The sequence below is a fragment of the Pristiophorus japonicus genome, chromosome 3, assembly GCF_044704955.1.
Source record: "Pristiophorus japonicus isolate sPriJap1 chromosome 3, sPriJap1.hap1, whole genome shotgun sequence".
In the NCBI taxonomy this organism is placed as follows: Eukaryota; Metazoa; Chordata; class Chondrichthyes; family Pristiophoridae; genus Pristiophorus; species Pristiophorus japonicus.
Genome location: NC_091979.1, coordinates 257,038,927 through 257,063,663, shown reverse-complemented (window position 1 = coordinate 257,063,663; position 24,737 = coordinate 257,038,927). Strand labels below are relative to the sequence as shown.

The 24,737-nt window shown below is 43.7% G+C and overlaps 1 protein-coding gene across 1 annotated transcript in view; it reads right to left on the bottom strand.

The window, feature by feature from the left end:
• pdzd8 (PDZ domain containing 8) overlaps positions 1-12,635 on the bottom strand; it is a 283,902-nt gene extending 271,267 nt beyond the window's left edge. The window contains exon 1 of the mRNA XM_070874970.1: positions 11,682-12,635. Coding sequence (XP_070731071.1) covers positions 11,682-12,484 — 803 coding nt within the window. The 5' untranslated portion in view covers positions 12,485-12,635. The remainder of the gene's footprint in view (positions 1-11,681) is intronic.
• Between the last annotated feature and the right edge of the window lie 12,102 nt (positions 12,636-24,737).

The following is a 24,737-nucleotide window of genomic DNA, read 5'->3' as shown; positions in this document are numbered from 1 at the left end:
AGCTTTTTGGCAGTCATATTCCTGATTTTGTAAAGCACAATTTACTAATAATGGATTGTAGTGACTCCTCCCTTCCCCAAATATTACAGCATAGCCTCGGAGAGCAGCCGTGAGCTTTGCAGCAGCACTGTAATGCAAATAAGGTCGTACTGTTGTCACCACAAAGAGGTGGTTGCCCAGCTATTCCTCTGGAAGCTGTGATACCAATGCCGCCAGATGTAAACAGGGATCAGTGCCACATGACACTACTATCCATAGCTGCATGAAAGGCAGTAATATATTTTCACATCACTGACCCGTACTGACCCTCCCCAGTTACTGATAAAATAAACCTGAAGTATACACGTGATGGATTCCACAACACGAGTAGGGCATCATATTACAGAACAGCTTCTCCATGACATGGTTCTGTAGTACAAAAGGTTCATTGCAGCTCAATGTCAGCATCTATCACAACCACTAACCCAAAAAGAAAACAAGGCTGGTCAGGTCATGTGCTGCCAAAAACTTTACAAAAAGTGATCGCAGAGAATTATTTTTTCCAATCTAAGTCTAAGCATAGGACAACATGTTTAGAACTACACTTTGCTCATCCCTGCCCGCTCCAACAGCTATCTATGATAATCCCCTGGTGGGAAGAATCACATTCTTCTGATCACTTTACCCAAAATAGAACATATAGGATATGGAGAATTTAGGTCAAGTGTTTCGTAACTAAGAAATAAGGGTTCAGCCGCTTGTCAGAACTAATGAGTAGTTACTATTACAATTCATGCAGTGGTTCAACCTAGATTTGTATTGCACTATCTTTCTATTGAGTCATTTCAATTTAGCTACATGGCTCATTGCTTAATCCAATCGACTTTGGCTCAGGACATTTTAATGATGGTAGTCCTCACTCCTGGAGAGAGAGGGGAGCAGAAGCTTCCTTTAGTCATAGAGCAGTACTCAATCTCTTGTAATAATCAGCAGCAAAAACACCTAAAGTTCGTACTTTTATAAAATGCCAACATTTTACTTGAGGATATTAATGAAAAAAATAAAAAGACTTGTTTTTATTTATTGCCTTTCATGACCACCGGACGCCCAAAGCCCTTTACAACCAATGAAGTACTTTTGAAGTTTAGTCACTGCTGTAGGAAACTCAGCAGTCATTTTGCACACAGCAAGCTCCCACAAACAGCAATGTGATAAAGATCAGATAATCAGTTTTAGTGCCGCTGATTGAGGGCTAACTATTGGCCAGGGCACTGGGGATAACTTCCCTCAATGCATTGAGTATCCCGGGAGAAAAATGGGACACAGATGTATTCTGTAAGTGAAGACAACTCCACTAGTATGAGCAGCAAAGACATAAGTAAGTTACCCAGCCTTCTGAACTTTTGAAATACATTCTATGCTTTCCAGTTCCACACACAGGGTGGCATTATGGTATACTATTCACCTAAAGGGAAAATGCTTTCACTAATATAGAGTTAGTCACATCTCACAAAAAACAGCTATCCCATCTGTCACCATTAGGGCTTTGCATCGTTCACATTTGTTGTGCAAATTCTGTGAATCTCTGTCAAACTCATCAATGTCTCTAATAACCAAGATCATAGATTTAGTACTCGTGTATTCCCTCCTACATCCAAGCTTTTGTAGCTTTGTGATATTTAGGGGACTGGAACTTAAATTTACTGAATGAAACTATACGGCACAGATTGTACAACACTTCTATGAAATACACCAAATACTCCCAACTCCATGGAACTTAAGCACCCAGTGGAGGAAAGTAACTCAGTTAAAAAAAATACAGCTCTACCTAAAGTCAATGTAAACCACTAAAAATCATTGACAAATTTCATATGATCCGCTGTGAAGTATTTTGCACAACAATTACAGCCTGTAAAAACAGTCCTGTCGACTGGCAGCATTGCTCAAATTTTAAATACTTTCTATTTTCATCAGTTTCCCTGGAAGACATTTTTCAACTAAATTCTCTTCCTCACCCCCTGTAAATGACTGTCTGCTTACTTCCCATTCTAATTCTTTGACGCTCTCCGTCTTTGTCTTTTACTCTTTCCATCTCCTCCTTTTATGCTGTGTCTCTCTCAGGTGGTCTTATTGTTCTGTACATCTGTTTATCTCCAACTCACTCACTCACTCCTTTTCTGGAAGTCTTTCCTCTTCCATGTTCTGTATGTTTCCCATACTTTCCCTGTCTCTGGTTATGTCTGCTCCTCAGTCCGCCTATTGAATTTGTGCTTTTCTTTCTCTCGGTGCATCTGCCTCTCTTTCCACATATTTTGCATGCTCTCCTTTTACGCTCATCTTCCATAGGCCAGACTCTATTTGTATGGTGGTGTGAGGGCCCAGGCCTGGGCTTGGAGTGAATAGACGATGCTGGGCTGGATGGCCAGAAGCTGAAAGAAAATACGGTCCATGATGGAACAGGGGCCAGTACCTGGCAATGAATTTCTGTCTGTAGTAATTAATAATATTGTTGTTGCTGTGTTCTATTTATTATTGTTGCGTGCAGCTTTGTCTTTTTTTAATGTATTCATTCATGTGATGTGGGTAGCACTGGCAAGGCCAGCATTTATTGCCCATCCCTAATTGCCCTCGAGAAGGTGGTGGTGAGCCACCTCCTTGAACCAGTGCAGTCCGTGTGGTTAAGGTACTCCCACAGGTTATGTTAGGGAGGGAGTTCCAGGTTTATGACCCAGCAACAATGAAGGAACGGCAATATAATTCCAAGTCAGGATGGTGTGCGACTTGGATGGGAACTTGGAGGTGGTGGTGTTCCCATGCCCCTGCTGCCCTTGTCCTTCTAGGTTTTGAAGATCACATTTTTAGGAGATGCTGTCGAAGAAGCCTTGGCGAGTTAGAACATAAGAACACAGGAACAGGAGTAGGCCATATGGCTCCTCGAGCCTGCTCCGCCATTCAATAAGATCATGGCTGATCTGATCATGGACTCAGCTCCATTTCCCCACCTGCTCCCCATAAACCCTTATCCACTTATCGTTTAAGAAACTGTTTATTTCTGTCTTAAATTTATTCCATGTCCCAGTTTCCACAGTTCTCTGAGACAGCGAATTCCACAGATTCACAACCCTCAGAGAAGAAATTTCTCATCTCAGTTTTAAATGGGCGCCCCCTTATTCTAAGATCATGTCCCCTAGTTCTAGTCTCCCCCATCAGTGGAAACATCCTCTCTCCATCCACCTTGTCGAGCTCCCTCATAATCTTATAGGTTTCGATAAGATCACTTCTCATTCTTCTGAATTCCAATGAGTAGAGGCCCAACCTACTCAATCTTTCCTCACAAGTCAACCCTCTCATCCCCGGAATCAATCTAGTGAGCCTTCTCTGAACTGCCTCCAAAGCAAGTATATCCTTTCGTAAATATGGAAGCCAAAACTGCACGCAGTATTCCAGGTGTGGCCTCACCAATACCTTATGTAGCTGTAGCAAGAGTTCCCTGCTTTTATACTCCATCCTCTTTGCAAGATTCCATTGGCCTTCCTGAACACTTGCTGTACCTACATTCTATCCTTTTGTGTTTCATGCACAAGTACCCCCAGGTCCCGCTGTACTGCAGCACTTTGCAATCTTTCTCCATTTAAATAATAACTTGCTCCTTGATTTTTTTTCTGCCAAAGTGCATGATCTCACATTTTCCAACATTATACACCATCTGCCAAATTTTTGCTCACTCACTTAGCCTGTCTATATCCTTTTGCAGATTTGTGTGTGTCCTTCTCACACATTGCTTTTCCTCCCATCTTTGTTTCATCAGCAAACTTGGCTACGTTACACTCAGTTCCTTCTTCCAAGTCGTTAATATAGATTGTAAATAGTTGGGGTCCCAGCACTGATTCCTGCGGCACCCCACGAGTTACTGGTTGCCAACCAAAGAATGAACCATTTATCCCGACTCTCTGTTTTCTGTTAGTTAGCAGTGCATCTTGTAGATGGTACACACTGCAGCCATCCCAAAGCAAATGCTCTATTCGGAACTCTTTCAGGGCAAACGAGCCAAAGGTGGGCAGCGGAAGCGTTATAAGGACACCCTCAAAGCCTCCCTGATAAAGTGCGATATCCCCACTGATACCTGGGGGTCCCTGGCCAAAGACCGGCCTAAGTGAAGGAAGTGCATCCGGGAGGGCGCTGAGCACTTCGAGTCTGACTGCCGAAAGCATGCAGAAATCAAGGCAGCGGAAAGAGCGTGCGTCAAACCTGTCCCACCCACCCCTTCCCTCAATGACTATCTGTCCCACCTGTGACAGAGTCTGTGGCTCTCATATTGGACTGTTCAGCCACCTAAGAACTCATGTTAAGAGTGGAAGCAAGTCTTCCTCGATTCCGAGGGACTGCCTATGATGATGATGGATGGATGCTGTGTCAGTGGTGGAGTGTGTGAATGTTTAAAGTGGTGGATGGAGTGCCGATCAAACGGGCTGCTTTGTGCTGGATGGTGTCGAGCTTCGAGTGTTCTTGGAGCTGCACTCATCCAGGCAAGTGGAGAGTATTCTATTACACTCCTGACTTGTGCCTTGTAGGTGGTGGAAAGGCTTTGGGGAGTCAGTAGGTCAGTCACTCACTGCAGAATACCCAGCCTCTAACCTGCTCTTGCTGTGGCTGGTCAATTAATAATATATCAATGCTGCGATGATCTGTGAACTTACATAATGATGTATTATGTAATTTTAATGTATTTATTGTCTCATTAAGTAGCCTGTATATTATTATTGCAAGAATGCAGCTATGGTTGTACTTATTATGTATCAATATAATGCTACTTCTTTGCCGCTGTTATTTACCTACCAGTGACCCCACTTTTCCTGTCACCTAAAAATGGCTCCTGGATCTAGGGTTAGACAAACAAAATCCAGAGCTTGGGGTACACCTGCCTGCTCCAGGGTCAAGAGTTCAGAAGGTTTCTCGGTCCATAACGAGTAGCCTATCTGGGACCGACAGTGGACAAAGCCCACGCTTGGTACAAACAAACCAGTGACATGAGCTGGAAGCAAGGAAGCAATTTACTAGATTAATATTCTGCAAAAACAGATCACATGAAAATCCATATTTTAGAGAAAATGTATTTTACTAAATTCAATTCAAATTAAGATTAACCCTAAAGGACCAACCCACAATATGTAATATATGGACATTATTAAAAATTATTATTTTCAAAAAGCTATTGTCTTGAACTAATAATGTATACATTAAGGTCTATTGACAGTCAAATGTAATTAATGAGTTGGTAACACAGTGAAGATCAGTACTCAACTATAGCTGAAATATTGCTATGTTTTGAGTCAAACAGATGTAATGGAACAGATTTCTAATATTGCAACCCTGTCTCATTAAGTAGCCAGTTTGATAGGAGAGAAGAAATTAGTTCTTTAATTTTTAAATGTTACCAGCTGAATAATCATAAAATCTTTTTTACTAATCATAAAGAAAAGGAGTGAAAACATTTGGAAGTAAGCTGTCTTGCTGGAATGTGTTCTACAGAATAATTTGAAGTTCCTCTGGCTCACAATTGATGGCTTTTCTTATTTTATTTTGAATAATTAATTGTAGTCTCACATATGCTCTTCAAGATGCCCTTTTTCTTCTTTTTTCCTGCGAATGTTCGTGTTAATCAAGATGATGCAAGCATGAAGAATTGAACACTGCCATTTAAGGCACTCAGCATCTGCATCAAGCAGTCCCAAAGTCAGCCTAGCACAGTGAGCTGGAGAGTAAAGCTCCCTCCACTATGCCCCAACAATCTGTCTTAACCCCAACCTCACCAACTTGTCATTTCCATGCCCTCATTTTTATGGTCTCAGCGCTGCATCCACATTTTGGGGCAGTTTTGTGTAATGGGGTTGGGCCCACACTCACCAGAAACCGGTCTGAGTTTGCTTACAGGCAACCAAGAAGAGATTTTCGCCCATTGCTCTGGGCATTACCATAAAGCAGGAACCATTAGAAAGCAAAATAAAAGTAACATACCGAAAACCTAAAAATCCTACTCAATCACCACCCTATTTATTTTTAAATTGAGGGAAAGTGTTTAGATGTTTTTACAGTTCAAGATACAAGCAGAGTTGCCAGCAACTTTCAAATAAGCATCTATAGGGGATCACTTCAATCTCTAGCTGAGCACAGATGAAGGAAGATTGAGCCCAAACATTTTTTTTTAATAAATTGTGTTGCCCTTTTTATGTGCATCAACAATAAAGCCAATATTTGGGCATAAAGGTTACATTGTTCAACATCAGGTGAGGACAAAGTTTGGGCCAGTCATTTGATTTGTGGAGTTGGGAGAGTGGTGTGAGGCAGCAATTGAGTGCCCAGAGATGCACTATATCTGATTCAATATTAATGAAAGAAAAGAAAGACTTGGCTTTATATAGCACCTTTCACGACCACCGTGCTTTTCAGCCAATTAAGTATTTTTGGAGTGTAGTCACTGTTGTAATAACGGAAGAAAAGAAATACACCTTTTTCTGCCAGATATCAAAGCTGGACTCCAGAGACCACACAACATAAAACTGGTAACATTTAAAAATTACAGAACTCATTTCTCCTCTCCCATTTGAAAAACGGAATGATTTTCAAATGGAATATCCACTTGCAAACTGCGTAGTTCACGTTTCATATATTGGAGGGAGCCAACTGTAAAATAAACAGATCAAGAATGCTAACTATTCAAACATCAAGTTTGAAATGTTACAGATGAACAGCCAACTAGCTTAGTCTTTTCAATCTTGCACTCATTTATTATTTATACTTGTTCTCAGTTACAAGCAGTGTACAATAATCTTTAAGTATGTATGTTATTACTTGCATCAACCACTGTTCCTTCTAGATGTGAACCGTCTAGAATGGGTTCACTCGAAAAGGTTTCAATCTAAGAGAATGTCGGTAAAATGTAAATTGGACTAATATTTTCCTTGGCCTATGAGCCAAGTTGATTAATTAGTTATGGTTCAATAATGAAACAGCTTGGATTCATGATTAGATGAAGCATGTCAAACCAGCCAGCATCCTTTCCATGCCAAGCAAACAATTACTCCGATCTTGTCATTCCCAACTGTGTGTATATTTTAAAGAAACAGGGCAGGATTTCTTCCCCACTGCAGAATTGTTAATATTGTAATTCTGCATCATTGAATCATGAAATGAGATAAATTTTAATCAATTCAAACAATACATGAACTTCCTATTTCTGGAGGAAATAAGGAAAGCGAAGCAGAAAAACACCCCTGATACATTCAGCTATTTTTAACATCAGGAGCTTCAGGAAATTGCAGCTGTGCTTCCACCCCCCCCCCCCCCCCCCCCCCCCGCCCACCGCCCCCCCCCCAATGCCTGGTTCCATGGCAGTGCCATTATACGTAAGAGGCATGTCATACCCAGGATGATATCTGTACCTCACCCCCAAGAGAGAAAATGGAAATTAGAGTACTGTTGTAAGCGTGTTGCAATTTAATTAATTTTAAAAACAGTGCATCAGGAGAAATTACAGTGTAAGCTTTTTATATGTATTTGAGAGAGAGCGAGAACAATGTTTGAACTCCAGCTTATGGAAAGCATCCCGCTCCAGAGTGGAAAAGCAGGAGAGGTCACTCAACCAAAACTGAACTGCCTTTTTGGGTTGCTAAAAATATCCCTACATGCCTCTTAGTTATTTAAATTGTTGATTTTATTTTCGATTTGATCACATTTTCTCCAGGGTCCAGACTATGGAGAATGTGCTTACAGCCCAAACTTGACATAAGACACAGCAAGATATCTGTACTTATGAACAGCAGATCATGCACAACAAATTCACTAAAATGCTGTAAAACTGTAACAGAGTTGCAGAGACGATGATATAAGTGATGCAGTATCTTGATTTTCAGGAAGCATCTCAAAAGAGACATATGGCTAGATAGAATTCAGGACTAAATGAGGAAGTAGTAAATTGGCTGCATAACAGCAAGTAACTCCCAAGATTAACAACAATAATGGCCTTATTTGGAACACGGTGACCAGTTGTGTACCCAAAGACTCATGCTGGGACCCCAATATTGCTTAATGGTCTTGATGAAGTTATTGTAAGTAGAATTACTAAATGTGAAGGTGATATTAAGTTGAGTTCGAAAGCACAATATTAAGGGAGGGACTAAACTTGAATATCTAGAAACTAAGTATTTTGGCAAATGGTGTTTAGCATTGGGAAGCAAGGTAACTAACACTGGTACTGAAAACGAAAGAAAAGCACAAAATGAAGGGCATATTGTTACATTAGGTGGATCAGAAGAAGAATGATAGCTGAATAAACAAAACATATTGGCACATTATACAAGAGCAGTTGCCAGAGCAAGTAGAACTCTGGGTATTTATGAAAAACTATAAGATAAATGTCCAAGGGGACTAAGTGGACACTCAGTAAAGCACTGGTGAGGCCACACACGTAACAATGTACCCAGTTTTGATCATCATACTTACAAGAGAAGCAGTAGGAAAAAAATTGAAGTGACTCCAGGATTAAGATTCTTGATTTACTATAAATGAACTAAGCAAATTCAATCCATTCTCACTGGAGGAATAGATTTGAAAGAAAACACGTTGCGAGCTGCGCAATTCGGAAAAAAAGGTAGCAGGGATCAAAAGCTAAAAAGTTAAAAGTTCAATACAACTATTTTGAATTTCGAGAGGGTGGAATTGGTCTTGAGCAGTAATGGGCAATAGCGAATCGCCAACTCATTTTACACTCTGCCCGATTTTCTTTGGAAAGAAAGTTGGGCGGAGTAAAAAAATGGGACGCTGATTTGCAACTTTCCATTTTGCACTTCTGCCCAAGACCAATCCCCTCCCCTGCCAAGTGTTTACATTTTCTGGGAAAAGAAACATTTTATATTCTGAGCACCTAGTATCAGCATCAAGCACTACCAGTACTTTACTACTCCCACGAGTGTGCTAATGAACCTCAGTTATAACTTGTGAATAGCACCCTCTACTGCACCAGTGTGACATGTTTTCATTTCACACACCCAACATCCTGTGGCCTTTGAGTGAGATTTCCAATTTAGAGAGATTAGAGAGAAGCAGTGGCTTTGCCCACTGCAAGTCAGGCCAAGGTGAATTTCCCTCGGGGTGCATTAGTGATGCCACAGGTCCAAGTATGGGAATCTACAGCTTCTGAAACTCTCTCTAGTAATAGAAGTGTGCAACTGCAGGTGTGATTGTGTCACAGAAAGGTGATGCCCAAATTAAGAGTGCATGGCACATATAGCAAATGTAATAAATTATGGATTACTGTCAAATTGTAGTTTTGTGCTATTTTAAGTCTGGCCAAACACATCTCTTGTGGGAACCTTACAGCTTCAGTCTGGGCTTCATCTGAACCTAAGTCCTCGTATCTGACCCACTGCACCATTCAGTCTCCGTAGGTAATTGATTTTAAACAATATCAGAATACCATCTATGAAAACACAACATTTTCTTGCTCCACAGGGAAAGTTTAACTTGTTAGAATGAAGTATCAAGATTACAATATAGGTTCAGATGAAGAAGGCATTTCAAACCATTTGATCAAAGCCTTCCAGAGGCCCTCAATTACTAGTTATTTATTCAATGACCCCAGGTCTGACCTCCACCACCCTTCCTGGCATCCTATTCTAGCTATCTATTGTAAAGAGTTACTTCACAATGTCTGTACTGAATTTGCCCTTCACAACCCTGAAACTGTGTTCTATCATCTTGTCTGACAGTATGGTTTTAGCTTTACATATTTCTATTTCTCACTGTCTAAGCTCACCCTTTCAGACATCATTTTCAAGGCGAAAGAGCCCTAATTTATCGAGTAGTTTCTCGCAGTTCGCCGCTTCACACCAAAGATCGGCCTAAATCCTCTTCTCTTTATTGGAGTGACTCCAGAATGGGAATGGACCCCTCATGTAATGAAGGCCAGAACTGCATACAACAATGCAGGTGCAGCTTGACCAGGGCATGTTACAGATTCAGCATGATCTGAAGAGGACTTGAGCTCAATTGCTTTAAGCAATACAGTCTCGCCTAACATTTGCTTTGGAATCAATTTTACGATACTAGCTAACTCAAAATGCTGCATCTTGGAAGTTTAAATCGGTCCATGTACCCCAGGAGTGAGGCAAGCTGGGTGGGGGACTAGGTAGGTTATTTTATCATTCACTCTGTCTAAACACTGAGACAGACTGGGGTTGTTGAGGGAGCTGGTATAGGGGTGGGGAGAAAGACTAGATAGAGGGCTTTAGTTATCTTATCATTCACTCTGTCTAAACACCAAAACACTGTGGGTGGCAATAAACAAAGCAAATGTTAGGCGAGATTGTATTGCGTAGAGCAGTTGAGCTCAAACCCTCCTGAGGTCATGCTGAATCTGTAACATGCCCTGGTCAGGCTGCACCTGCATTTCTGTATACATTTCTGGTCTCCGTTACATGAGGGGCCCGTTCCCATTTTGGAGCCACTAAAGAGAAGACGAATGCCCCGATCCTTGGTGTGAATCGGTGGAGCTGCGAGAAATTACTCGATGAATTAGGGCTCTTTAGCCTTGAAAAGATGTCTCAGAGAGGCAGCTTAGACAGTGAGATAAAATCATATAATCATAGAAAGTTACAGCACGGAAGGAGGCCGTTTCGGTTCATTGTGTCCGCGCCAGTCGACCAAGAGCTATCGAGCTTAATCCCACTTTCCAGCTCTTGATCTGTAGCCCTGTAGGTTACAGCACTTCAAGTGCACATCCAAGCACTTTTTAAAATGTGGTGAGGGTTTCTGCCTCTGCCACCCTTTCAGGCAGTGAGTTCCAGACTCCCACCACCCTCTGGGTGAATATATTTCCCCTCAAATCCCCTCTAAACCTCCTACCAATTACTTTAAATCTAACCCCCCTGTTTGTTGACCCTGCTGCTAAGAGAAATATGTCCTTCCTATCTACTCTATCCAGGCCCCTCATAATTTTATACACCTCAATCAGGTCTCTGTTCCAAAGGAAACAAACCTAGCCTATCCAAATCGATAGAAAAAAGTAAAGCTAAAACCATACGGTCAGACAAGATGATAGAACACAGTTTCAGGGTTGTGAAGAGCAAATTCAGTACAAACATTGGGAAGTAATTCTTTGCAATAGACAGCTGGAATAGGATGCCAGGAAGGATGGCTGAGGTCATACCTGGGGTCATTGAATAAACAACTAGATGCTGTAATTGGAGGGCTTCTGGAAGGCTTAGATCAAATGGTTTGAAGGGCCTTCTTCATCTGGCTATGGTGAACTGCGTGGACAGACTAGCTAATAGCGATATCATGGGAAGCGCAGTTAATCATATTTCCAATAATTTACAAGTCACACAGCAAAACAATGACATCACTATAAGGGATGGTCATCAGCCACACTGCACATCAGTGGGAAAAGGCTGCCTGCTGCTTTTTAAATGGAGATGCAGTTTGCTCCATTCATACTCAATATCGCACAACACACTGGCTTTGGGGGGGGGGGGGGGGGGGGGGAGGTGAATGCCATCTGTAACTTAGCACTGTGCCAAGAGATGACTAACCCGCATGCAGCACGATGCAGTGTGGCTACATTAATGATAGTGTGGCTAATGCTGAAAGTTGCAGCTAGAATAGCCTCACACACACACACACACACACACAGCAGCCACTGGCTGTACCTGATTTTGTAGTTGGGCAGCGTGTGCTTGCGCTTGATGACCCGCTTGAGCTGGTTGACGATGATGGAGGTGAGCTGGGGCATGGGCCGGCCCTCGAACTGCGACCTCACCTCGAAGTCGATGAGGGGGTCGTCCATGAAGGCGAACGACCAGTGGGTGAAGGGGCGACGGGTGAACTGCAGCCGCAGGCGGCCGGCCACCCGCCGCATCTTGACGAAGAGGTAGGCCGACTTGCCGAAGACCAGGTCGACGTCGATGGCGAGGTGGAAGCCGCCGTTGTACTCCAGGTCCACCTCGAAGTTGAGCTCCTCGGGCACCGCGCCGCCCTCATCCTCCTGGCCGAGGCCGGGGTAGAGTGGCTGCTGCAGCAGCCTGGCGCTCCGGAAGACGGGCAGCGCGTTGCCCAGCGAGATGTCGCGGAGGCTCAGCCCCTCCAGCAGCCGGCCGGCCGTGCGCGTCTGCAGCAGCTCCTCGAACTCCACTTTGATCTTCTTAGTCAGCCAGTGGCGGACGGCGGAGGTGTCGCGGAGCTCGCGAAAGAGAAACAGAAAAATGGCGTTGAGGAAGTGGCAGCTCTCCGGCTTGTTGCTGCTGCCGCCGGCCACCGAGCAACTCGAATCCGGGGAAGCCGGCGCCTCCTTGCTGCCGCTGAAATAATCCCGGAGCGACGGCTCGACCGCCGGCTTGACGTACTGCACATGCCGGGCCACCGGCTCGGGTTTGTTCCGATACAGCAAGAAAATCTGCAGCAGCACCACGCACAGAGCCCCAGCCAGAGCAGACAGCAGCATTAAATAAATCATCGCCACTTCCCCCTCCCTGTTTGGCTTTTATTTGATTCTTTCAGCTTTGCATGTTCTCTTCCTGCCAAGCTGCTACACTCACGGCTCCATGTTCACATGACCGGTCCCCGGCAGCACAATGAAAGAGACGCCGCTCACTGCCTGCCTGCCCTCTCCCTCTCTCCTCCCTCCTCCCAGGGACAGCGTGCCTGCGCAACGCAGCCCCGCATCAGCCGCAGCAAAACGTTCGCCCGCGGCTCAGCAACCCCCCAGCGGCCGCTCTGCGCTCTGCCGTTGCGCCGTCACCGCCGCAACTCCTGAAGCCCGGTTCCCCGGCTTTCCCAGCTCGGAAAGCGGCGCTCGGCCGCCAGCCCCACTTTCGCAAGAAGCCTTCGTCATAAAGAGAGAGGGAGAAATCGAGCCGCGCAAACCGCGCCTGTTTGTGATATAATCAAGAAATACAGCAGATTTTGAGTGGGGTCTCTTAACCCGCCAGCTGCAATCTTTATCAGGGCTCTCTATTTACCTTTGAAAGAATGAAATACTTGCATTTATATAGCGCCTTTTGCGACCACCGGACGTCCCAAAGCGTTTTACATCCAATGAAGTACGTTTTGAAGTGTAGTCACAGTTGTAATATAGGCTTATTTTCTTTAATCTTCCCTAAATTACAACAGTGACTGCACTCCAAAAGGAACTTCATTGGCTATAAAGCGCTTTGAGACGTCTGGTCGCCGTGAAAGGCGCTATATAAATGCAAGTCCTTCTTTTAATCAGCTTATAATAGAAAGATACCAAGTTTGCTTTTTGAGCCTTCCCTATTTTGGGGGATTCTGCCTTTCGGGTCGATGCTGGAATAGGTTATAATCTTCAAAAAAAAATCCAGCTGGTAAACAGATTGCGTTGATCAGTAACCAGCACCGACCTGCTCAGAGTCTTAGGACTGCAACAATGGCCAAGCCCACAATGCCCAGCGCTGCAGCTTTCCAAGATGGCCACTTGTGAATACGGTCTATCTCCGCCGCGGTACGGGCTGCAGCTGCGACTCCCCAGTAACTACACCCCAACTGAGTTACAGGTTGGAACAAAAAAAAAGGGACATTGGAGAATGTTTGGAAGTTAACCAGAGGAAAGGGGAACTGACCAAGTTCATTTTGTTTAATAAATGTCTGGGTGCTTCAATTTATATTTTCAAAAACTTTTACACAACGAGAATGAAAGACTTGAATTTCTATAGCACCTTTCACGACCACTGGATGTCTCAAAGCCAATGAAGTACTTTCTGGAGTGTAGTCACTGTTATATAGGAAAACGCAGCAGCCAATTTACGCAGAGCAAGCTCCCACAAACAGCAATATGGCAATGACCTGATAATCTGTTTTAGTGATGATGATTGAGCGATAAATGTTGCCCGGGGCATTAGGGATAACTCCCCTGCTCTACTTCAAAATAGTGCCATAGGATCTTTTATGTCCACCTGAGAGAGCAGACGGGCCCTCAGTTTAACATCTCATCCGAAAGATTGCACGTCCAACAGTGCAGCATTCTCTTGGTGCTGCAGTGGAGTGTCAGCCTAGATTTTTGTGCTTCAAGTCTATGGAGTGTGACTTGAACCCACAACGTATTGACTCAAAGGTGAGAATGTTACCCACTAAGCCACAGTTGACAGCAGTTAGGGTTAGGATGTGGTTAGGATTTGGAATCACTGCCTGATAGGGTGGTGGAAAAATATTCAACAGTAGCCTTCAAAAGGGAATTGGATAAATACTTGAAGGAGAAAACATTGCCGGGATAAGGGGAAAGAGCGGGTGAATGGGACTAACTGGATTTCTCTTTGAAAGAGCTGTCACAGACTCGATGGGCTGAATGGTCTCCTTCTGTGCTGTACTATTCTATGATTCCATGAATCTGTCTTAAGTATTCGATTTGAAAAATGATATGCTGGCCCAATGGGTAAATACACCACATGGGGCGGTACTGAATTATCTGGACAGAAACATCCCAAATTCTGAGAGCTCAGTTACCAAACCTCAGCTGGAACTGCAGTGAGGGTGCTACATTTGGCCACGGTGTCTTCAGTCTATGGAATGGAAGCATAGTAATGCCAACCCCACCATCTCATAAATCACGAGACAAACTCTTAAAAATCCTGAGATTTGGTAAGAAATCATGAGTTGCTTTTTTTTTAATATAAACCAATATTGACAGTTGGTTAATAAACCTCATTAATGCCTTTATTTAATCTCGAATAGAGCACAGCTCTTCACAAAAACTATATTACTGCATCTGAAAATGCTTTATTAAAACAAACATTTAAAAATTCCTACCTGTTATCATCACATTGCTATGTTTGGGGACCCCTCTTGAGTTTTGGGCGGGTGATTTTTCTGCCTCAGGTAAGCAGTAAATTATTGTATTCTAAACAAAAATTAAGACTTTGTAATGCTCGGTTTTTCAAAGACTCAGCGGGGCATGTGACAGAGCTAATGATATTGATGTGGGATCTGACGGTGGGTGATATTTGGGCTCAGGGCGCTGTGGGCTCGGTACACAGGCCTGTCCCTGGAGTGACAGCCACAGTTCTGCTCTGCAACTCACTGTCTGCCATTCCCATCACAGCACCAGCAGCTGCCTGCGCAGTCTTCAATGAACAAAGTCATCATCATCATCATAGGCGGTCCCTCGAATGAGGATAGAAACATAGAAACATAGAAAATAGGTGCAGGAGTAGGCCATTCGGGTCTGCACCACCATTCAATATGATCATGGCTGATCATGCAACTTCAGTGCCCCATTCCTGCTTTCTCTCCATACCCCTTGATCCCTTTAGCCGTAAGGGCCACATTGAACTCCCTTTTGAATATATCTAACGAACTGGCCTCAACAACTTTCTGTGGTAGAGAATTCCACAGGTTCACAATTCTCTGGGTGAAGAACTTTCTCCTCATCTTGGTTCTAAATGGCTTACCCCATATCCTTAGAATGTGATCCCTGGTCCTGGACTTCACCAACATCGGGGACATTCTTCCTGCATCTAACCTGTCCAATCCTGTTAGAATTTTATATGTTTATGAGTTGGTCACACTGCAGGTAAAGGTTACAAAGGCAGATAGGGAATGGGTGACCAACAGGCAGAGCAGGAGTAGGAAGGGAGTGCACGGGTCCCCTGCGGTCAACTCTCTTCAAAACAGATATACCACTTTGAGATGGGGGAGATGGCTCATCAGGGAAAGGCAGCAGCAGCCAAGTTCATGGCACCATGGGTGGCTCTGCTGCACAGGAGGGTAGGAAAAAGAGTGGGAGAGCTATAGTGGTAGGGGATTCTATTGGAAGGGGAATAGATAGGCATTTCTGCAGCTGCAATTGAGACTCCAGGATGGTATGTTGCCTCCCTGGTGCAAGGGTCAAGGATGTCTCAGAGTGGCTGAAGGGCATTCTGGAGGGGGAGGGTGAACAGCCAGTTGTCGTGGTGCATAAGGGTACTGATGATATAGGTTAAAAAATGGAATGAAGTCCTACAAGCTGAATTTAGGGAGCGAGGAGTTAAATTAAAAAGTGGGACCTCAAAGGTAGCAATCTCAGGATTGCTACCAGTGCCACATGCTAGTCAGAGTAGAAATAGCAGGATAGTTAAGATGAATACATGGCTTGAGGAATGGTGCAAGAGGGAGGGATTCAAATTCCTGCGAAATTGGAACTGGTTCTGGGGGAGGTGGGACCAGTACAAACTGGACGGTCTGCATCTGGGCAGGACCGGAACTGATGTCCTAGGCAAAGTGTTTGCAAGTGCTGTTGGGAAGGGTTTAATCTAATAGAGCAGGGGAATGGGAATCTATGCAGGGAGACAGAGGGAAGTAAAATGGGGGCAGAAGCAAAAGGTAGAAAGGAGATAACGAAAAGTGGAGGGCAGAGAAATCAAGGACAAAAATCAAAAAGGGCCACGTTACAACATAATTCTAAAAGGACACAGAGTGTTAAAAAAAAACAAGCCTGAAGGCTCTGTGTCTCAATGCGAGGAGCATTCGTAATAAGGTGGATGAATTAACTGCACAGATAGCTGTTAACGGATATGATGTCATTGAGATTACGGAGACATGGCTCCAAGGTGACCAAGGCTGGGAACTCAACATCCAGGGGTATTCAATATTCAGGAAGGATAAACAGAAAGGAAAAGGAGGAGGGGTAGAGTTACTGGTTAAAGAGGAGATTAATGCAATAATAAGGAAGGACATTAGCTTGGATGATGTGGAATCTGTATGGGTAGAGCTGCAGAACACCAAAGGGCAGAAAACGCTCGTGGGAGTTGTGTACAGACCACCAAACAGGAGTAGTGAGGTTGGGATGGCATCAAACAGGAAATTAGGGATGCGTGCAATAAAGGTACATTTATCATGGTGACTTTAATCTACATATAGATTGGGCTAACCAAACTGGTAGCAATACGGTGGAGGAGGATTTCCTGGAGTGTACAAGGGATGGTTTTCTAGACCAATATGTCACGGAACCAACTAGAGAGCTGGCCATCCTAGACTGGGTATTGTGTAATGAGAGAGGATTAATTAGCAATCTTGTTGTTCGAGGTCCCTTGGGGAAGAGTGACCATAATATGGTAGAATTCTTCATTAAGATGGAGAGTGAAACAGTCAATTCAGAGACTAGGGTCCTGAACTTCAAGAAAGGTAACTTCGATGGTATGAGACGTGAATTGGCTAGGATAGACTGGCAAATGATACTCAAAGGGTTGACGGTGGATAGGCAATGGCAGACATTTAAAGATCACATGGATGAACTTCAACAATTGTACATCCCTATCTGGCATAAAAAATAAAACGGGGAAGGTGGCTCAACCGTGGCTAACAAGGGAAATTAGGGATTGTGTTAAATCCAAGGAAGTGGCATATAAATTGGCCAGAAAAAGCAGCAAACCTGAGGACTGGGAGAAATTTAGAATTCAACAGAGGAGGACAAAGGGTTTAATTAGGAGGGGGAAAATAGAATATGAGAGTAAGCTTGCAGGGAACATAAAAACTGACTGCAAAAGCTTCTATAGATATGTGAAGAGAAAAAGATTAGTGAAGACAAATGTAGATCCCTTGCAGCCAGAAGCAGGTGAATTTATAATGGGGGACAAAGAAATGGCAGACCAATTGAACAAATACTTTGGTTCTGTCTTCACAAAGGAAGACACAAATAACCTTCCGGAAACACTCAGGGACTGAGGGTCTAGCGAGAAGGAGGAACTGAAGGAAATCCTTATTAATCAGGAAATTGTGTTAGAGAAATTGATGGGATTGAGGGCCGATAAATCCCCAGGGCCTGATGAGTGTCTGCATCCCAGAGTACTTAAGGAAGTGGCCCTAGAAATAGTGGATGCATTGATGGTCATTTTCCAACATTCTATAGACTCTGGATCAGTTCTTATGGATTGGAGGGTAACCAATGTAATCCTACTTTTTAAAAAAGGAAGGAGAGAGAAAACTGGGAATTATAGACCAGTTAGCCTGACATCTGTAGTGAGGAAAATGTTGGAATCAACTATTAAAGATGTAATAGCAGCGCATTTGGAAAGCAGTGATAGGATCGGTCCAAGACAGCATGGATTTATGAAAGGGAAATCATGCTTGACAAATCTTCTAGACTTTTTTGAGGATGTAAATAGTAGAGTGGACAAGTGAGAACCAGTGGATGTGGTGTATTTGGACTTTCAAAAGGCTTTTGACAAGGTCCCACACAAGAGATTAGTGTGCAAAATTAAAGTACATGGTATTGGGGGTAATGTATTGACATGGATAGAGAACTGGTTGGCAGACAGGAAGCAAAGAGTAGGAATCAACAGGTCCTTTTCAGAATGGCAGGTAGTGACTAGTGGGGTACTGCAAGGTTCAGTGCTGGGACCCTAGCTATTTACAATATACATTAATGATTTAGACGAAGGAATTGAATGTAATATCTCCAAGTTTGCAGATGACACTAAGCTGAGTTGCAGTGTGAGCTGTGAGGAGGATGCTAAGAGGCTGCAGGGTGACTTGGACAGGTTAGGTGAATCACAGTCTAAGGATAAGGGGTAAGCCATTTAGGACTGAGATGAGGAGAAACTTCTTCACCCAGAGAGTGGTGAACCTGTGGAATTCTCTACCACAGAAAGTTTTTAAGCCAATTCACTAAATATATTCAAAAAGGAGTTAGATATGGTCCTTACTACTAGGGGGATCAAGGGGTATGGCGAGAAAGCAGGAATGGGGTACTGAGGTTGCATGTTCAGCCATGAACTCATTGAATGGTGGTGCAGGCTTGAAGGGCCGAATGGCCTACTCCTGCACCTATTTTCTATGTTTCTATGTTTCTATGAACGGTCAAATGCATGGCTGATGCAGTATAATGTAGATAAATGTGAGGTTATCCACTTTGGTGGCAAAAACAGGAAGGCAGAATATTATCTGAATGGTGACAGATTAGGAAAAGGGGAGGTGCAACGAGACCTGGGTGTCATGGTACATCAGTCATTGAAAGTTGGCATGCAGGTGCAGCAGGTGGTGAAGAAGGCAAATGGCATGTTGGCCTTCGTAGCGAGAAGATTTGAGTATCGGAGCAGGGAGGTTTTACTGCAGTTGTATAGGGCCTTGGTGAGGCCACACCTTGTATATTGCGTACAGTTTTGGTCTCCTAATCTGAGGAAGGACATTCTTGCTTTTGAGGGAGTGCAGCGAAGGTTCACCAGACTGATTCCCGGGCTGGCAGGACTGACATATGAGGAAAGACTAGGCTTATATTCACTGGAATTTAGAAGAATGTGAGAGGATGACTTGCTTCCACACCAAAAGGGATGTGTTCACAGATGTTTCAATGAAGGACCCGATATTCCAGTCCTGAACCCCAATTGAGAGGGTGGAAGATGCCTGTCGGTGGATTTTTTTAACATGTGGTGGCCATTGCACACTAGCCACCTCACGGGCTTGACAGAGCTCGGCCTTTATCCAGTGGCAAGGGTTAATCAGGACAACTGGAGACCTGCTCTGCTGCACAGACCTAGTGTATTCCCATATTGCAGTGTGGGCTGGCGCGTGCTGCCCCTGGGCCCTCGGCTCTTCTGGGCCCCGTACTCTCATTTGCCGCACCTCCGCCACGATCTCCCGCTGCTCCTCTGCCACAAACATTCACTGCACCTCTGCTACGATCTCTCATCACTCCTCCGCCACACTCTCTCACTGCTCCTCCGCCACAAACATTCGCCGAACCTCCGTCACGATCTCTCTCTGCTCCTCTGCCACAAAACATGAGCCGCGGCGATACATCATGACGGAACAAAGTAATACCATTTTAGATGCTCACTGACCTGCTGCGCATGTTCAGTATTTCCTGAGTGCTTCAGACCATGTGTTCCGGAGCTGCAGCATATGTTCGACAAAGCCGTCAAGGAGTTCCTGAAATAGTCCAACTCAGTGAGCTCCCAGTTATTATAGTTATGTATTTCTACCATTTTTGATTTGCATTCCCGAAGTTCATAGTGTCTCCTTTCATCTCTGAATGAGTGCCAGTTCCCACTCGCAACATCTCACTCCTGATAATGTTTTTCAACCGTTGAAGCACACTCCATGCTCTTTCATTTGCATGATTTGAATTAAAGTGCTATGGGAAAGCAGCCCACCATTCTGAAGACAGCAGAATATGAACATTCTGGGATCTCTGCAACACACTTTATAATTAATACTCACTATAACAGCAACATAATATTTGCCTTGCTAAGTCACTGGTTTCCCTAGTGCTGTTAGTTATAAAAAAGCATCTTCTCCATTATGATTTTCACATTCTAGTACAAAATGTATTTTTTTTGCTGTCAGTTTTTCTATATTGAGTTTATAGTTTATGAAAGTAACCTGAAATTGAGGCACACACAACTCCAAAGGAAAGAGAATGCGAATACCGGGGCAAGCTATTTACACCTCGAATCAGGTCGATGGCGAAAGCACTACCAGGACTAACAGCCCTGGGCGTTCCGCCCTCCAGAGACTGTTTGCGATTCAGTTGATGGGCCCCAGGTTAATACTTTTGCATCATTTGAATTATCATATTCAGCAACTCTGCAGAGCTTAGAATCGGCTAAGAATCTCAGGACGCCGAGTGAAATGGCCTGAGCGTGAATTTAACGAAAGGCACTGGTAATTGGGTAACACAGCAGCCACCAGCTCCCTGATAGAACCCGGGCCCTGGCTCTCATCAGCCCCGAATCTGCCGCTTTCCTCCGGCAGCAACTTCACACCCCGAGTGCTGCCATCTTGCCTGCCCTCCGGACCGCCCACCACACATAAATTCGCACCAATCTGATAGAGGGGAGCTGCTCGCTACAAATCACTGAGGATAACAGCGAAGAGAGCTGTTACAGATGGTTCCAATCTCTCTGCGCGTGCTTCCGGGGAGTGTTCCAATCTCCGTGGCCAATGCTGAGTGGCGTTGCCACGCACTGGCCAATTGCAGTTCAAGTGCTGCTGAACTCCCGCCCAATGACATTGCGTCAATCCCCAACAAAGGAAAATGCGAGACTTCGCTGTTAAATCGCGAGATCGCGAGTTGGGTTACAGTTTCATTAAAAATTGCGTGGCTTGCGATTCATTCGCAAGAGTCAGCATTACTGGAAACATCAGCCAGGATTCCTGTTCCTGATTGCTATCTAGTGGCCCAGGAGCCAATAATAGAGACAAATATATGCATTATACCCTTAATAGGTTATTTCTGTTATTCGTTCATGGGATGTGGGCTTCTCTGGCAAGGCCAGCATTTAATGCTTATCCCTAATTGCCCTCAAGAAGGTGGCGGTGAGCCGCCATCATGAACCACTGCGGTCCGTGAGGTTAAGGTACTCTGACGGTGCTGCTCGGGAGGGTGTTCCAGGACTTTGACTCAGCAACGATGAAGAAACAGTGATATATTTCCAAGTCAGGGTGTTAACTTATATTCTTAAAATTAAGCATGTCAAGAGATGTTAACTTATATTACTAAAATTGAAACCTTCTTTTGGAGGGGAGTTTATATTTGCTTTCCAAAAAAGAATCAATTGGGAATATGTGTTTGATCCGTATTATCAATGCAACCCTACTATGGAACTCACTGTAGCTTTCAATGTGAAAGCGATTCAATCAGATCAACTTATTTTACTTTACTTTATTACTTTTTAAATTATTTACAGTTATAACAGATTTATTTGGGACCTGTAAATTCTTACTTGTCTTGATTTTGAATAATGCTATAATGCAGCATCCATTACCATCTCCTTTTGCCTTGCACAATCGTCCATTTTATCTCTTAATCTCTCCTGCCTCCCACTCTATCACAGACCTTACCTTTTGTTCTTTCTTCCCCTTCTCCCTTTCCCTGCGTCTACACTTGCTTTAAACCTGCTATAGTCTAACCTTTTCCAGTTCTGACAAAAGGTCATCGACCTGAAACGTTAACACTGTTTCATTCTCCACAGGTGCTGCTGAGTATTTCCAGCATTTTTGGTTTTCATTTCAGATTTCCAGCATCCGCAGTATTTTGCATTTGCTATAATGCAGATCTTCTATTGTGCCATTGGCCTAGTGCTTATCCGACAAGTAAGAACATAAGAATTAGGAGCAGGAGTAGGCCATTCGGCCTCTTGAGCTTGCTCCGCCACTCAATAAGATCATGGCTGATCTTCTACCTTAACTCCACTTTCCTGCCTGATACCCATATCCCTTGATTCCTTTAATATCCAAAAATCTATCAATCTCTGTCTTGAATATACTCAACGACTGAGCCTGCACAGCCCTCTGGGGTAGAGAATTCCAAAGATTGAAGAGATTTCTCCTCATCTCAGTCCTAAATGGCCGACCCCTTATTCTGAGACAATGACCCCTAGTTCTAGACTCCCCAGTCAGGGGAAACATCCTCCCTGCATCTACCCTGTCAAGCCCTGTAAGAATTTTGTATGTTTCAATGAGATCACCTCTTAATCTTCTAAACTCTAGTAACATGGATACTGTTCACTAGATTATAATCAAACTTTACAGTTGATCAGGTGCAAGTTTCTGTAATGGGAACACGTTGGCCTGGAAATCCCGGCCTGCCTGGGTCCGTACTGAGTGTGTACGGACCGGGAAGGCATCGCAAAAGCCGGGTTTCAGCGCACAATGCGCATGCACTGAAAACCGGCTTTTCCGATCTGTCAAGCTCAGATCCAACACATCTTGGCAGTCAGGACATTCTCATGCCCAGCAGCTGAACTGAAAATTCTGGCACCTGACACAAGTAGGTGCATAGCCTACTGTTACAAGTGTAAAGTTTTAAAACACACAAAAACATTGTAAAATAAAATGTTAAACACATCTTATAGTTTAAATACCCTGCCCACTAAGATAAGTTTATTTTAAACCACAATTTAAAAAACTTTTAAAAATATCGGGAAAATATATTTTTTTTATAAGACATCTTACTTTAATTTAAATTCATCTTAAATATGTGGTGTATTTTTTCAATTTTTTATTTTTGTTTGATGGGGTGTTTCTCAATCATAATAATGGGTACTCCAATTTACGGAGTTCCCATTATTATGAATGTGAAGATACTGTACCTTGATTGGCTGCCCAGAGCCATGTGACTCCAGTTCCAGCTTACGGACGTCCAGACGTGCACGCGCTCTGACGCGCAGTGAGTGGAGGCCTCAAGACCGGGATCTCTAGTGGGTGTAGCAGGAACAGGTAGGTGCGCATCTTTTTTAACTTTTTCAGTCGATTGCCAGCGAGAAGACCTCGACTGGGATTTCTAGGCCATTGTCTCCAAAAAAATGTTAGGCGAGCAGTTTTGTTTGTTTGGATGCAATTTGTATTAAATTGAAATGTGAAAGTATTATTGTGTCATTTTTATGTGGCACTATCTGACAAATAAATGATATGACGGGCTAGAAATTCGGCAGGTTTGCGCCTGTCTAGCGCCATGGCGAAGCTGAAAAAGTACTTTTTTGGGGCTCTAAACGAGTTGCAGAATATTTAGCGCTCAGACGGAAAATTTGACAATGTTTTTGCGACAACGCAAAAAATTAGCGGCGATCTGATTTTTTAGCTATTTTTATGACGTCAATCGGCGTGCAACGTTGAGCTATTGCCTTGGGTGGAAAATTCGCCGATATAGCCATTTTTATCACCGGCCCAAGAACATGCCCGAAAAAAATCAAGTCTTACCAGGTCAGATCCAGGGAGCACTCGGCACTAATGGTGCCATCTTGAAAAATGGAGCAGAAGTTCATTGAATAAAAGGATTTGAAGGGAAGGCTGTGTTTTACAAAGTGAGCTTTATGCTAGTTCATAGTTCATTTTAAGGATATTTAAGGACATTTAAAATAATGGGGGCTATAATATCTCTGCCATTATTCCTGGCTGCTTTTTCTACGCACCATGGAGCTGGAAGAAAGCTTATTCAAGAGCATTTTGAGCGTAATCGAAGAGCTCACAGACATATGGAGAGGAGGCCTTACCCCCCACGAGTTTATAAGGAATATAGAAACATAGAAAATAGGTGCAGGAATAGGCCATTCGGCCCTTTGAGCCTGCACCGCCATTCAATATGATCATGGCTGATCATGCAACTTCAGTACCCCATTCCTGCTTTCTCTCCACATCCCTTGATCCCTTTAGCCGTAAGGGTCATATCTAACTCCCTTTTGAATATATCTAACAAACTGGCCTCAACAACTTTCTGTGGTAGAGAATACCACAGATTCACAATTCTCTGAGTGAAGAAGTTTCTCCTCATCGCGGTCCTAAATGGCTTACCCCTTATCCTTAGAATGTGACCCCTGGTTCTGGACTTCCCCAACATCGGGAACATTCTTCCTGCATCTAACCTGTCCAATCCTGTCAGAATTTTATATGTTTCTATGAGATCCCCTCTCATTCTTCTAATTTCCATTGAATATAAGCCTAGTTGATCCAGTCTTTCTTCATATGTCAGTCCTATCATCCCAGGAATCAGTTTGGTGAACCTTCGCTGCACTCCCTCAATAGCAAGAATGTCCTTCCTCAGATTAGGAGACCAAAACTCAATATTCAAAGTGTGGCCTCACCAAGGCCCTGTACAACTGCAGTAAGACCTCCCTGCTCCTATACCCAAATCCCCTAGCTGTGAAGCCCAACATGCCATTTGCCTTCTTCATCGCCTGCTGTACCTGCATGCCAACTTTCAATGACTGATATACCATGACACCCAGGTCTCGTTGCACTTCCCGTTTTCCTAACCTGTCACCATTCAGATAATATTCTGCCTT